Source organism: Onychostruthus taczanowskii, unplaced genomic scaffold (genome assembly GCF_017590055.1).
Source record: "Onychostruthus taczanowskii isolate IOZ18803 unplaced genomic scaffold, ASM1759005v1 scaffold1, whole genome shotgun sequence".
Lineage (NCBI taxonomy): Eukaryota > Metazoa > Chordata > Aves > Passeriformes > Passeridae > Onychostruthus > Onychostruthus taczanowskii.
In genome coordinates, this window is record NW_024496525.1 from 31,463,369 (window position 1) to 31,478,276 (window position 14,908).

Here is a 14,908-nt window from a genome sequence, read left to right on the forward strand (position 1 = left end):
GAATTTCTGTCCTTAAACAGCTCATTGATTAACTTTTTAATTCCTTTTATTATGTTTAACTGAAAGAAAATAAATTTAGACCCTTAAATCCTTCCTTGGTATCAACAAAATTGTGTTCACATTGAGACAGTTAATGGCTTAAGTGTGTAAAAGGTACTTATTATTGCTTTTATTTCCTGCATTTCATAGGTGTGCCTTTCACCAAGCTAGCACCTTTTTAAGCTGACTTACTGGCTGGAAATATTGCACGTTGTTTGCTTTGCTTGATGCTTGTGCAGGTGGGAGACACTGCTGTCCTTTGGAATTACTGCCACTCACCTTTCTGTCACCGGAGTGGTTTGTGTTGGCTGCCTGCCTATTGCAGAAATACCTGCTGGCTCACTGTAAGGGACAATGTAGTTTTAGAGCACCTCATGCAAACTGTGTAGGGCATAAATATAAAATACTTAAAGAAGCAGTTGCTTGGACAGTGATCTTCCACAGGGTAGTGGTGACTGGTCTTCCAGCAGTCTTACTCCTGTCTGAGGTAGCTGAATTCTAAGGGTAAGCATAACTCTAGCAAATAGCTTGTGTCAGCTGGTGAGTTGGAGAACAGATTCTCTTGGCAGCATGTTGCGGTAAATCTAACAAATTTCTTTAAAATATATTTAACATTTTTAGTTTGGCTTCTTGCCCTTACCCCATTGCTTTTCCTATGCTTTTCTCTGCTTTTTAACTAGAGAGAGTATATAACAATTTAGTCAGGAGGAAGTGCTTGTACTCCACAGAGTTACCCCACATTTCAGTATCTGAAAAAATGGCCAAAGTGAGTCCTTAGAGGATGGCATTTTCTCAGCCTTTGGATATTTTTTTTCCTCTACCTTCTGCAGTTCTCCTTTGCTTTCTCCTTCTCCCTTTCCACCAGATGTGGACACTAGAACTGGTTGCAGTAATCTGATTAAAACATGCATATAAAGGTAGGTGAGCCTTTCTGTGGATTTCCCTGGCACTGTATAGGGATTTAACACTGAGTTGGCTATGATGCCTACCTATATTTTTAAAGTATTGTGCAGCAACTGCCTTTTAGAATATGGCATAGTTGATGGTCCCTCTTTCTGAACTTGGAAAAATGCATTTGCTCATGTTAAAATGAAATAGAAATGAAGTTTGCAAAGCGTGGGTAAGTTGTATCTGGGGTTATCTTGTGTTTGTTTGTTTTCCCTACTCATTTTTGGTGATTGTTAAGGTAAGTGGATCTTCCATGTTACTGGCCTTCCATTTTCCATGAGTGAAAATTTGGAAGCTGCATTTTTAGAGGTTTTTAACCTATTTTTCAGATAGTAAGCTGTGAGAATACCATTTAAAAAAATAAAGTTACATGAATTGCCATTGCAGGTATCTTGCACATTTGACCACTTCAAAGCTATCTGAAACCAGCATTATGATTTTTAATTCTCAGACTAATATTAATCCAGCCAATGCCTTTTAAATACTCAGTACCCTCCTTCCTGTAAGAAAGGTACTTGATATTTAATACTTGTGAGAGTTTTGTCACTATGGAAAAACCTTTCTTTGAATCTCTTGCTGCCCTCATGCAGGGATTAGATCAGAACTGCAGGAGAAGAATCTCCAACTCCATGTGCTGCATCAGTAGGGCAGTATAAGTTCAGAACATTAATCCACAAACTGACAAGAAGAGGGCAAAGAGTTTATAGCAGCTCTGAGTGCAGATATAAGAAGTTTGCATGTCCTTGGAAGTTTTGTGTATTTAGTTTATGGGAGGTGGAGGGGCTAGTTACTTTTGGTATTGAGCTACAGCTTTTATTATTTTAAACCTGTTGGAAGTTTTTTGCTCTAGTCCTCCTGTGCTTTGTCCTTTATGCGGGTATAGGAGTTCTCACTGATTTATCTTCTGTGAATATTATGCTTTATTTTTTCTACATGAAGTGCTCTCTATATCATAAGCTTTTCAAAGGCTTTTTAAAACCATTTTTAGAAAGATTTAAAAGTGTTTAGTAAATTATTGTGCCATTTGTTCCTCCAATTTGTGTTGCATTATTAGTAAATTTTTTTCTGGAATGGGGGATACAGCTGTGGAGCATAAGATGCCTTAAAGCTGTGTTACCAACTTGATGAAATCTGATTGGCTTCTTCAGTTTGTTTGAAGAAAATACCAGGGGAAGCAGTTTTGTTTATGAAATAGTGTATTCTGTGAATTGGGCCATATGAGTCTTGCACATTTTTTTTCTGATCCAGCAGACAGATAAAAGCAAATACAGAGAAGATGGCATTATATGAAACATGTAAAAACTTGTTACAGTGATGGAAGCACAATTGGAAATGTGGCCAACTGAGTTCTGGCATATGTTTTCATTGATTTTCTGCTCTAATTGCCTGCTGTGACCGTGACTGCTATGTATGTGATTAATCTTGTAAAACTTTGTCAACCCACAGTGATAGATCAGGGTGGCTGAGAAACATTAGGTTTTGTTGTGTGTAAATTTAGAATGAACACCGTGTGTGCTGGAAATGATCTGTTGACTCCTTGGCTATTCTAGAGAGGTACCATCTGATTTGATCAAAATGTTAAAGGTTTAATGCCGAATTTGAGTTTCAGAACAAGTAAGTCAAATGAAAAACAGCTATTTAAAATTAAATAATTCAATATTTTTTAAAGAATAGAAAGCTAGTTGTTAAATGCTGTTAAATATCTAGTGATTTCATTTAGCTGTCCACCTTCACCTACTTCAGCATGTGCAGAGTATAGTTTAGAGAAAAACATAGAAATAGTACATGCATCCAAGTCCTGTCAGTATTTTCATGCAATTATTCTTGAAGTTAAGAAATAATTATTAAGCTCCAAAAGTATTTACCAGTTTATTTAGCTGGTGTTATATTAAACCATTTATTTTACACAGTATAAAGTTCCCATAGAGCCTAAAAGCTATGTGATAAACACAGAAGTTTTTGTCTAACACTCTGTGGATTGATGCTGTTTCAAAATATACAAAGCAATCTTTTTTTTTGTTGTTTAAATACTTCTAGCTCTATATGGCTGAAAATTAAACTGCCTCAGAATTTTTTTCAGAAGCATCTACGTTTTTGATTAAAAGATGTCTTCAAACACAAGAGCTCTAACAAACTATAAAGATAAAAGGTGAGTTGATACCTAAGTTACTGCATACTAGCTATTACAAAGGATTTTAATTTCTAAACTTGGAGTAAAAAGGGGAGCATGTCACATTTCTTACTCTTGTGTGTCTGGATGGCAATTACAGGAAAGGAATGTGGATAACTACATAACTTTTTGAAAGTAACACAAACCAATTTAACTTGATGGGTAGTAATAGGGTAGATTCCAGATTCTGTGAGAGAAGGTGGGAAACATGCTTTGTGTGTTCTTGTCGACATAACTTGAAACCGTGGGGATTTCATCTTTGTCCGACTTGCTGGAGCTGTCACCACGCAGACTAAAATGTTCAGGGCAATTTGTATTCCATGCATCTACCAGCTGCTCTGCTTGGTTTTCTCTCTCAATGGTGGTAAGAAAATCTTTTAAAACTTGCTTGAATATGTAGACTATTTCCCACGGTAAAACATCATTTTCTGCCAGAACTTCCCGAAATCTAGAAAAAAGCAAAAATCAAAATCTAATCATTGGCAGAGAAAACTTTTCTCTTTCCTCTCTGGTCATTTGGGGGTGGGGGAGGAGGAAATGACTTGAGTTCTAGTGTCATTTTTTCCTTGTTGCCACATTTCCCCACTCACCTCCCCCAGAAGATTGTAAGAGGAAAAGAGCTCTAACAATGCACTGGATGTGCTCCAGCTATTGTGGATTGAAAGCAGTTGTAATTGGGTAGGCTTTTTTTTTTTTTTTTTTTTTTTTTTTTTTTTCTTTGGCCCATCTGGGTAACTTGATTTAAACTGACTTTGCCCTTAGGTGTATTCTGGGCTTTAAAAGGCAAATGGACTTGTTCTGTCGTTTCTGAGTCCCTAGAAAATGTACTTAAATGTAGGCGTAGGAGAATTTTTCTTTATAAAATGCATGGAGGGATTTTTTTTTTTTTTAATTTGCACTGATTTTCAAGTTTTTAGGAGCTTTCTGGTATTGTAGACAGGCTGGATTTCTGCATAATAGTGCATCACATTAATCCTTTTGTTTGATTTTTAGTCACTGGGTTGCTATTTAATAAATAGTAGGGATAAATAACAGGAAAAATGGGAAGTATTGAAAAGTCATATGAGATTTCCTTTGTTTGGATTAGACCAGGAAAATCCTGATTCAAAACTTCCTTCAAGTGCAGCATATTAAAGTGAAGATCTAATTTCTAAAACAACTGTAAAAATGCTCTCCATTTGGTGGTCATTGCTACTTTGGAAGAGCAGAGCCAAATACAAACTTTGGTTAGGTAGGGAAAACCTTACTTGTGATAGAGAGCTCGGAGTCAGGGAAATATGGAACAATTACCTGCTGAGAACAGTTCCTGTTTGGCAAGGCTGGATTTGAGAGCACAGAACTTCAAGCTGCCGTTGCTCAGTAGCTGGAATTGTTGCTTGAGGGTTTTGGTAGCTCTTGAGCCAGTTGTAATCCGTGCCAGTTTTCTGGACTTTTTGTTCATTTTCGATCTCTTGCACTAACCTTTCACGCTCTTTCAGGTGCCATTTCAACTCCCTCAGCAGGGTTTTTGTAACTACTTCTGATCCAGGACATCTTGCGGATTTGTAGGAATCAGTTTTTGACGATTTCATCCAGCCAAAAAATGGCATTTTCAAGCTGGGGAGAGGAAGAATATTAATTTTGCTTGTGTCTGTCTAACTGGTTAATTCTTTTTACCTGTAGACTTCCTTCTTACGAACTGAATGTTTGAATGAAACTTTATTAATTATTAGAATAGTTTGCTGTACAAAATCACCAGGCCATAATGAAATATGACAAGTCTCGCACCTTACAATATTTCCTGTCTCTTTTCTTAGTTAACATACTCTGTGAAATTTACAGCATTTGAAAGTACATATCTGTCACCTTGGAAATATTTCATATTTTATCCATACTATACATGATTTAAAAAACAAAGAGGGAGGAAACCCCTAAATCCTATCACGCAAGCTAACAAAAACCCCTCAAACCCCACAAAAAAAACCCAGCTAAAAAAGAATACTCCCTCCCAACAAAACACAAACTCCCAAACCTCAAAAATTTGAACTTACACATGTATTTAAAAATGAAATTAATTAATTAGTAGTTAAGTGCTAGAACTCTGCTTGATCTGGTTTTCCAACTTATGTATCAGTTTTTATTTTAAATATTGTTCACTTAATCTGGACACATAAATCTGATAGAATAGACTTTAATTTGCACTTTGTAGCAAATCATGCACACAAAAACATGCAAACTAGTATAAAATAATATAAATTACCTTTGCAGTTGTCTGTGAACAGTGTTGTTTCAGGTGAGTTTGCTTGAAGGTCTCTTATTCTAGCATATCCCGTTTGCAGGTTCTTATTACTGCTGGAAGAAAACAAGGTTTTTTTTTTCTTTTTCCTATTTTCTTTTTTTTTCATTTACTCAAACTCTTCCCAGAAAAAATGACTTTTTGTACTGAATATGACAGTTTAAGTTTTTCTGCTTTTAAGGTTCTTTTTCATCCTCTGTACTGGAGAGAAGCAGTAATCCATTTAACCTAACATGGTCTCTGAAATACTTTCTACCAAGTCCATTAAGATCTCCTACCTTTGAATTGAGTTCTGCCGATGGCAGCAATTTGAAAAAAGATGGTAACAATTTCAAATGCTTGTTGCTAAATCCATCCAAATGTATTGTTGGTAGTGAGATGAATAATGATAGTCTGAAGCAACTACAGACGTGCTTGTAGCTGAAGTTAAGGCTGTCGTATGATGTGATGCTTGGCTGTGCATAGCTGTAGGTCACAGTTTAGAGCTGTATTTTTATGCCCGTAGAGTGCTAAAAATAACTATGTTGCTTTTATCATCAAACTAAACTTTCAGGCCATTGAGATGCTGGAAGACTTATCTCCCATTAGAGGGGGATCAGGCTGTTCTGCTGTCATTTTTAAACAGCTAAGAATAGTTTTTCTCTAGTAAAGATCATCTAAAGCTTTTGTTAAGTGAGTGTTGACAGAAAAGAGGTATTTGACAGTGGCTCAGGATTTTGTCGCTACATTAAATGTTTCTTCCAGATGAATTTCATCAATCTCATGGTTCTATACATTTTCATTACTGTGCATAGCTCTTAGCATTTTTAATTAACATTTCAAATGTGTTTAAAGAAGCCAGACTGTAACACCTACAGTGTGCCATGAAAGACACTTTAATCTAATTAAAGGAATAGAATGATAAGGAGATGCAAATTGAGGTCAAACTGATCTAAAAAGCCCAGAATTGTAAGTCTTACCATAGGCATTGCTTCTCTCTCGAGTGGCTGTCAGCTGCCTGCTCCCTGTTTCCTTGATGAATATTTTGAGCATATCCATTTTCAAGGTTCATTCTTGGGGATGACACTGTGCACACTAAAGGTCGCTGAAGGAGCCATTTTCCATTCCAGTTATCCGGTCTCTTCCTATTAATCTAAACAGTAGCCATGGTTTAAGAAACGCTGCCTTTCTTCTTGCCCTTGTTCTAACGACTGTCTGTGCTCCTCTTAAGTATTTTTCATCCCTACTTTTCTCCCTCCACGGATGTGTTGAACAGTTGGGAGAACAAAGGTTCTCTAAATTTGTTCTAGATGTCATACAACATAAAGGATGACGTGTATGGCTGTTATTAAAGCTGATACTACTTATACATTGGAAAAATTCAAATGTCAGTATTAATCCTCTTCAACTGGAAGGTTTTCACATTGCATTGAATGTGGTACTATGAAAAAGGAAGGGAGCTAGGTTTATGATGACAGAACTGTCCTGACAGATTTTCAGATAAAATTAAAATGCTCCTTGCCACCTCCTTTACAGCACAGTTAACATGTCACCACTTTTTTCCACTGTATCAATCTGCAAGTAAACTGTTGTACAGTGTAAAACCATTATAATGTCTTTGCAAATTAGAAATGCATACTGGAAGGTGTGCAAAGTAATTAAATGAGAAACCTACAGCTTTTATTTTTCAACCTAATTTTTGGTTGCATCATTGAAGATTCAAGGCAGGATCCTGAGGATCATGTCCATCTTTCCATTGGTAGGAGAGCATTGAAGCTGAAAATTTATATTGCTTCTCCTTTTGTATGCAATTCAGGTGTGAGAGGAGATAGATGACTGCTAATGTGGGGCTGGCTGTGTAAACTGGACCTCAAAAGTAGAGCAGTAGTTCATGCAGTTTCTAGCCCATGGTTAATCCTGGAAACTTTTAAGAGTCAAAATTCTACCCAGCTGTCTCTAAATGTACTTGTGGATCTGAAGTGCTGTGTCAGGGTGGAGATTTTGGCTTGACTTTGGCTGATAGTGGGTCTGTTCCCTGAAGGAAGGCACTGTGAAGTTTGTCTTTATTAGTAACTTAATTAATTATGTTTCAGTGGTCAACTCTGTGCATCCCCAGTCAGAACAAGGAGCATTCCTTGGTGTGTGTGACAGAACAGTTCCTGTAGTAAGGTGCTGGCTATATTCTGTTACTTTATTTTACTCTGAATATAAATTATACACAGTTCTATTTACTTCTTGATTTTCCAAGGTGTATTTAGGGAGTCTGGTATTAGTTCTTATTTGTCTGTGGAGAAAGGATTGTCAGTAGGGTTACTACCTGTCATGTTAAAAGAATTCCTCCTAAGGTAACATTTGCACCCACGGTGATGGGTGTCTTCTGGGTATGGTTTGTACTGAAGAGCTGCAACCAAACCCAGCACTCTTGGAAGAGCCCTCGTTTTTGGAGTGGTTTTGTTCTGCCATGTGGGTGGTTTGGTGTGAAGGAGTGGAAGTATGGTTCATGGCTATAACTATTAACCTGAAAATATCTGGTACTCTAAATCTCATCTGTTTGGGGAATTTCTCTTTCGTCTCCTCCTGTTTGACATCACAAATGTGAGGGAGGACTTGAAAATTAAGATGTAACTTGGAAGTACTGCTTTTAAATTTGGTTGGTTTTTTGCTTTTTTTTTTGACAAAGCCAGTTTGAGTAGAAGCTGGTGCTGAAGAGCAGTTTGTTCAAAACCAGCTCTATTTAACCAAATATTAGACTGATGTGAGCATCCAGGCATGATAAATGATGAGAATGGTTGAAGAAGAAGCTTCTTACTCTTTTTTCCTTGGAAAATTTGATGGCATCTGTACCATGTGAGATACTGTTGACTATTGTAGTTGAAAGAAGCAAGAAGTACAAGCTCTCTCTATAAATGAGACTCAGTGTGACACTGAGCAATTCTTAGTAGACTGGAAGTGCTGATAGCAGATCATGAGCATTGCTACCTAGCTAACCTTTCAACATGTTGGGGTAGTGTTGCATGTTCCATAATTCTTCCCAGTATCTGTTGATAATAATCATATACTGTAGTTTGTTGCCATCGATTTTGTGTGAAGGGCTGGTGATAGCTGGGGGTTAAGCCCTGTAGACACCTAAGCACCTCACAGGCCCTTGCTTACCATTATTCCTCCTCAGGGGAATAGGGAATGAGGGATGGAACAGAAAAAAAAAAAAAAAAAGAAACTTGGGTTCAAAATAAAAGCTGTTTTAAGTGGAACAAGACAGAAAGAAAACAAAGTGATGCAGAGGCAGCCCCACATCACCTGTCACAGGCAGACCAATCCCCAGCCAAGTTCTGAACAACAGATGGCAAACTGAACTGAAACCCCACTCTTCTCCCCTTTTGTTGCTGAGCATGACACTAAATGGCATCTCTTGTGTTGCCTTCCTGGTTGTGCCCCCTCCCAAACCCTTGTGCACCCACCAGCCTGTTTATGGGGAGCAGGGGAGGATGTAGTGTGAGAAGCAAAAAGGTCCTGGGTGCTCTGCAAATGCTGTTCAGGAGGAACTAAAACATTTATTTTGACAAGTACTGATTTAGTCACAATTTAAAACAGCACCATAGTGCTGCTATGAAGAAAAGAACCCTATCCCAGCCAGGTCCAGAACAGTTACAAAGGAAGTTTATCAATGCTCTATCATCTGAGCAGAGAGAGATTCCATAAAATAATTTATCCACAGCTAGCAGGTTGGATGGTTGCCTTTCATTTATAAGTGCAGTGCTACTCTATGGGTTTAATCAACTTTGTAGTGTATTTTTCTTTTTATTTGACAGAATAACTCACTCTGGCTGTTTTGGGCAGCAGACAGATGGTGAATCTACCTCTTCTGGTCACTTCAGAGAGAATTTGACTACTGCTTTTGTTTTTTTAACAATTATGAGCAAAATCTGCCATGAGCCTACTCAAGAGGCCTCTTTGTAAGACTCCTTGTTTGGTCTTTTGCTGTGACAGTGAGCAACAGAATAATTTTCTTTTAGCAGTGTTAACTGGCAGAAGTTTGTATAAGCTATCATTGCATCCTGGTGCTGAGATGAATAAAAACAGGACATGATTGAAGCTGATTCCTTCCACTTGGACTGTCTGTAGCATTAATGTCTCTAGTGCTGATGACACATCGCTAACAGGCAGGGGAGTTACAGGCATCAATTTGAAATTGAGGCAATCCTGCTTTTAATAGTAATCTTCAAGAGCATTCTTCTAAATTCAGAGCAGTCTCTTACTTGCAGTTTATTTTTCTCAGAGATTTGTTTAATCTGGATTTTACCAAGTGGGTAACCAGATGCAGGAAGAGAAGCTCATCAGCAGCTCATCTCCTAGAAGAGTCCAGTTCTTTGAAGCCCAGCAGTTCATCCCACTGACATAAAATCCCAGGGCAGAAGACAGTAAATTGGAGGATTTGGGCTGTTTTATCCTGGCATTTATGCTTTTTATATTTCTTGGATTTTAGCTGTGGATAAGGTGCAGAGCTATTAGTTTGACATATGTGAAGTATTTCTGAATTACTGAGTTTCCATAGTCTATCCAAATCCAAATATTAGCATTTGAGTTTTTCAGGATTTTACAAAGTTGTTTTAGTGTTCTCCCACCCTCTTTGCCCCCCCTCTCCATCTAGTTAAGGTTTTAAAACAGGCAATCTGAATTACACCTGAGGAAGAGCAGTGCAAGTCTTTTGAAATGCTTAAATATGAAGACTTTATCACCAAATCTAGCAAATTACATTTCAGAACAGCTCTCTTACTGGAAAAAAAAAAGCATGCACCTAACTGATTCTTAGCTTCTTGAAGTAATATGTACTGACTTTGCAAAATCTGTATTTTAGTTTTTAATATGTTACATTTATTCTGAATTCTATTAATAATCTATTTTGCAGCTGAAGTGTGGATTTTGAATGACAGTACATAATGTCATTGAAGTTAGTGTATTTCTGCAGGTAGAACTAATCTTTTGTATAGAAAGCCAGCTTCCAGTTGAAAGCAATTTTTAGTATGTCCTTCAGTAAACCCAGTGGAAGGTTATTTACTGTCATGGCAAATGTTCAGTTATGTAAAGTGTCACATTACTTTAGTTTCAGAAGAGAAGCTTTGAAACAGTCTGCTGTATATATCTTACTAAAATTGTAAAGCAAAATATTGCTCTGTGTATTATGAGGCTAAGTGTTTTTCTCAAATGGTTTCCTCCTCCCCAAAGATTGTAAATAGGTGAATAGTTTGTGTGCGTGACGGAAGCCATGACTTGGGGCAGTCCTTCTCTTGTGATCTGTGAAATGGGTGATACTAGCTTCATGTTCAGCTTCTAGTCCCATGTGCACAGGATTTTTTGTGTTAAATGAGATAGAACATAAATAAGCAGAAAGTACATCTATAAGAATTTTTAAAAACTCAATCGCAGGAGGCTTCGTTTCATTTTTGTCTCTGAGGTAGACAAGTTCCAGAAGTTGCATAGCCTTGAATAGAAGCTTCTTCCTCAAAATTAAGTGGTTAATAGAAATTTTTTTGAAGTTGGATAAGCAAGCATCTTAATCCTTGGAAGTTCATTGCATGCTTGGATATTTTCTTTATACAGTCAGGTATGCTGCATAAGCAATTAAAAAAATGAGGGAATAAGACTGCATGTGTCTTAGTTTAATAAAGCCTTTTTTAAGCATTTCTACTAGAAGTGTTAACTATGTTCAGTGTAGGCAATGGCATCACAGTTAATTTGCATAAGCAGTTAAAAAAATGAGGGAATAAGACTTACATGTGTCTTAGTTTAATAAAGCCTTTTTTAAGCATTTCTACTAGAAGTGTTAACTATGTTCAGTGTAGGCAATGGCATCACAGTTAATGTATGTCATTGGAAAGGGCCAAACAAATTACCTGCCACAGTTACGGTGAGATTGGGCAATTCTATTTTTGGCAGCTAAGTGTATGCAAAAATGTTTTAGTTATTATTTCAAGTGCTCAAATACCAATATTTACTCAGTATACTTTGTTATGATGCCTTGTTGACTTACTAGAGGTCATTATATAGCTTGAAAAAAGACCTTTCTCTAGCTTGATTTGTGTAAAGAAAGGCACCCTCAGTCTATTTGAAAGCATTTACAATTGAATGTGTCAACAATTTTGGTGTTAAACTGTGTTTTCCTTCTATTAATTCCCCTGAAGTGGCAGCTGTATTTAATTTTATGTGTAAAAATGCCTTGTTTCAATCAATTGCTCAAAATTAGTTTGACTGGGCATATGTTCCAGCACCCCTCAGATTTCAGGGAAATGTTACAGTAGTTAAACCACATAATAAAGAATGAAGAAAGAATCCTGTTAACGCTGCCTTATGAGTTAATTCTTTTCCAAGAAGAGGCGTGTACTTCTTTGCCTTGATGGAAGGGGTCCTGCTGACCACTGCTTGTCAGGCTCGAAGTCCTGCCTGCTACGTCTGAGAGTTTCTGAAATAGGTAGGTCTTGAAATGTACACACCTACATGGGTAAATCTGAGGATGCAGCAGGACTTACTTGAGTGAAGTCAGTGATTGATTGTGTTCTCAGTGCTTTATAATTCTGTCTGCCTTTTTCCACTTGAGTGAACAGAATGTCACATATTTGCAGGTTCTGCCATAGAAATCTGGCTGCTTTTGAGGATGAAACATACCATTGATATGAATAAGATCAAGTTCACCTATTTTTTAATATGAGGGGCAAGGAAAAAAACCCAGAATATTTAAAATCTCCTACATTTCTTTCAGTTGGTGACTTCAAGTTTCAATGGTTGTGTTAGTCAGAAAAATGCTTTTACTGCTTCTTAATTTGGTGGAGTTTTGCCTGGTTTGGATGTGCAGTTGAAAAGTCTGGACTCTGGAAATCATGAGGATTATATTATTATAACATGGCAGGTGTACCAGAGATGGGTTTTGACTGTCAGAAGGAATAGAAATGGGGAAGAAATAAGTGGTGTATGGGGCAGACAGGCATAAGTACAATCCAGAAAAGTCTCTTCATTTGCATTGCTGTTTTCTGGTCTGGAATGGATTTGAATTTCTGAAACTTGTTATTCTTGTGCTGTCAGCAAATTTTGCTGAAAATCATTAGATTTCCACCTAAGGGAAATTGCTTTGTTTATCCAGGTATATAGGATGATACCTCCCACTAATGGTGTATTAATGATTACTTGGAAGGACTGTATCATTCTGGTGATTTTGGAGAGCTCCAGGGGGCTTTATAGTAATTTTTTACCATTTTGCTTAAAACCCCCCATTATTCTGTAAGCTCTTAATTTTATTAATGCCGAAAAGTACAGCATTAAAACATCCATAAACGATATAGAGCAACTTATTTGTTCATTTCATATTCCCATATGTAATTTTCCAGTTGCATATGATTTTCCTCAAGACTGGAGCCTGATTTGGTACGTCAAGTGCAAAATGTTTATTCCTAATGACTGGCTATTAAATATCTTGTTTATTCATTGTGTAGCCTGAGGTTCATTTACTGCATGCTGTCTTCTGAAGACAGAAAACCTAATTCTTGAAATAAAATATTCAGCTGTCCAAACAACAAAAAAAAAAAAAAAAAAAAATTAATCTTTTCTCGCAAATGACTGAGGTCATGCTGTCCTCATTTTCCTCAAGCTGTACAGGCAGAGATTGAAAGCTCACACATACATATGTATACGTAAACATTTCTGAGAGCCTGGTCTGAAATGCTTAAGACTCTTAAAATTCCAAGTGATATAATTAATAAGTTTGTTTATATATTGAGTTATTACTGTTCCTTCTCTGTTCCTTAACTGATTTTAGCTACTGCTTAGATACTGATGCATCTGCAAGGTCTTAATTGGCAGCAAGGAGCACAGTCCTGCCTTTCCCAGCCTTAGCCCCTCAGTGGGAGTTTGCTGTTGGTGATTTGCTTGCTGTTGCTCCAGGCTCTGACAGTCAAGCAGTACCTGCTCCTCTGTGACAGCACTGACTGCTTGCCCTGGATGGGTTTTTTTCCTCATGGAGAACCTAAGGACAAGTTGCATTTACTGCATAACCAAGTTTTCTTTTCAGAATATGTGTGTCCAGCATACTCATTGAGGCTTCAGGTTTATGGAAGTGAAAAAATAATTGGTTATATCAGTAAAAATATGTGTAGTATGTGCATACAATGCTGTCCAAGTGAGATTGTTCAGCCAAGCTTCATTATGGTATTTTCAGCTACTGAATACTTGACATCATGGAATTTTTCGGCTTTATTTGTGTTTAATATACACTCAGTGGAATAACCTACATTGCAAGCAGTCAGACATCCTGTGTATGAATATTTCTACATATTTTTACTGATTCAGACCTTTTGAGGAGTGTTTTAGAAGGGTTTGGTGATGGAAGTTGGATGTAGGCAGCTGTTGCTCATATAGCCATTTTGCAGATGGGTGCAGTCCTTATTTCCATTAAGAAATACTTGAAGTCTGGGGGAAATTGCTGTAGCTCTATGCCTAAAATATTGTTAAAATTGGATCAGCAGCTCTCTCCTAGTTTGTTGGCAGCAGTAGGTGACAAATACTTGGTGTCCTGTTATGAACTGGGCTGAGTGAATGGTCTGTAGCAGAGTCAAGCTGGCACAGAGTTTGCCTTGGCAGAGAAGGTGAGTGCTCCATGCTATCAAAATCTTGGGAATTTCCCTCTGTTGAGGGCTGTGTGATGTAGTGCCAGGTTAAAAATCTTATATAGTTTTCAGTGTCACTGTTTCTGGGGTCAGCATTGCATGTGTTTTGGGCCAAGCAATAAACACTTCCACAGCACTGTCCTTTCATAAAACTTGGAAACAGGTCAGCTATGCCTTCATGAATTGCTGTATAGGTAAGGCTTGCACAGGGCCCACAATTGAAGTTAATGTGCAAAACTGTAGTTTTAACCTTTAGTTTCTATTTTACTTAAAAATCGCTTTTGATGTTTTCAAAACTTCTCTGTTTAAGTTCATCTGTGATTTAATAACCATGCGATCATAACCTGCTACTTTATTCTCTAGTGAATTTCATGTGAATTTTTTTACACTGTTTCTGTAGAAGAGACTTCTAAAAAATCTCATTTCATTACATTTATATAATGATCAACATTTCTTGTGTGTAATAGATTTCCATAAAATTCAGTGAGCAGGTGATGATTATGTTAATTTTTTCCCTGACTACCATAATTTCTTGGCCTACAGTCTTGCGAGCAGTGAGATGTTTGTTTCCTCCTGTCCACTTCCCCTGTCTCCAGGGAATCATGCAAGAATTACATGCACTTTCCTAATTGTATGTGTCAAGAATTGAAGAAGCAGAGCTATTTCATCTTTGTTCAGAAGAAATTGTAGTGTTTAATCAGAAGAGAAATTCGTAGTATTGAAGCCTTACAGGATGATGTTTTGGGAGCTCAGTCTTCTTGGGTCTAAACAAAAAGATGTAATGTGGCATTTTCCTCTGGCTGCATCTTAATGCAGAGACTAATTTTTTTTTCTGAAGTTTGGTCA

General features: G+C 37.3%; 2 protein-coding genes across 3 annotated transcripts in view; one reads left to right on the forward strand and one right to left on the reverse strand.

The window, feature by feature from the left end:
* Positions 1-14,908, forward strand: part of TDRD9 (tudor domain containing 9) — a 69,092-nt gene that overhangs the window by 2,421 nt on the left and 51,763 nt on the right. The gene's annotated exons all lie outside the window — the stretch shown is intronic.
* Positions 1,777-5,884, reverse strand: RD3L (RD3 like). Of its 2 annotated transcripts, none has more exons than XM_041402591.1 (4): positions 5,711-5,884; positions 5,397-5,485; positions 4,448-4,753; positions 1,777-3,605 (listed from the first exon to the last, which is right to left on the reverse strand). In XM_041402591.1, the coding sequence occupies exons 3-4, from the start codon at positions 4,744-4,746 to the stop codon at positions 3,308-3,310; spliced, it is 597 nt and encodes a 198-aa protein (XP_041258525.1). In that variant the 5' UTR covers positions 4,747-4,753; positions 5,397-5,485; positions 5,711-5,884; the 3' UTR covers positions 1,777-3,307. The 2 variants fall into 2 exon arrangements, with proteins under 2 accessions (XP_041258525.1, XP_041258515.1); XM_041402581.1 differs by having other exon boundaries at positions 5,397-5,488.

Excerpts from the sequence above, each read along its gene's own strand:
- RD3L (XM_041402591.1), bottom strand. The coding sequence starts at position 4,746 with ATGCCATTTTTTGGCTGGATGAAATCGTCAAAAACTGATTCCTACAAA. Across the intron at positions 3,606-4,447 it reads ACAGGAACTGTTCTCAGCAG|ATTTCGGGAAGTTCTGGCAG; the intron begins GTAATTGTTCCA and ends GCTTTTTTCTAG.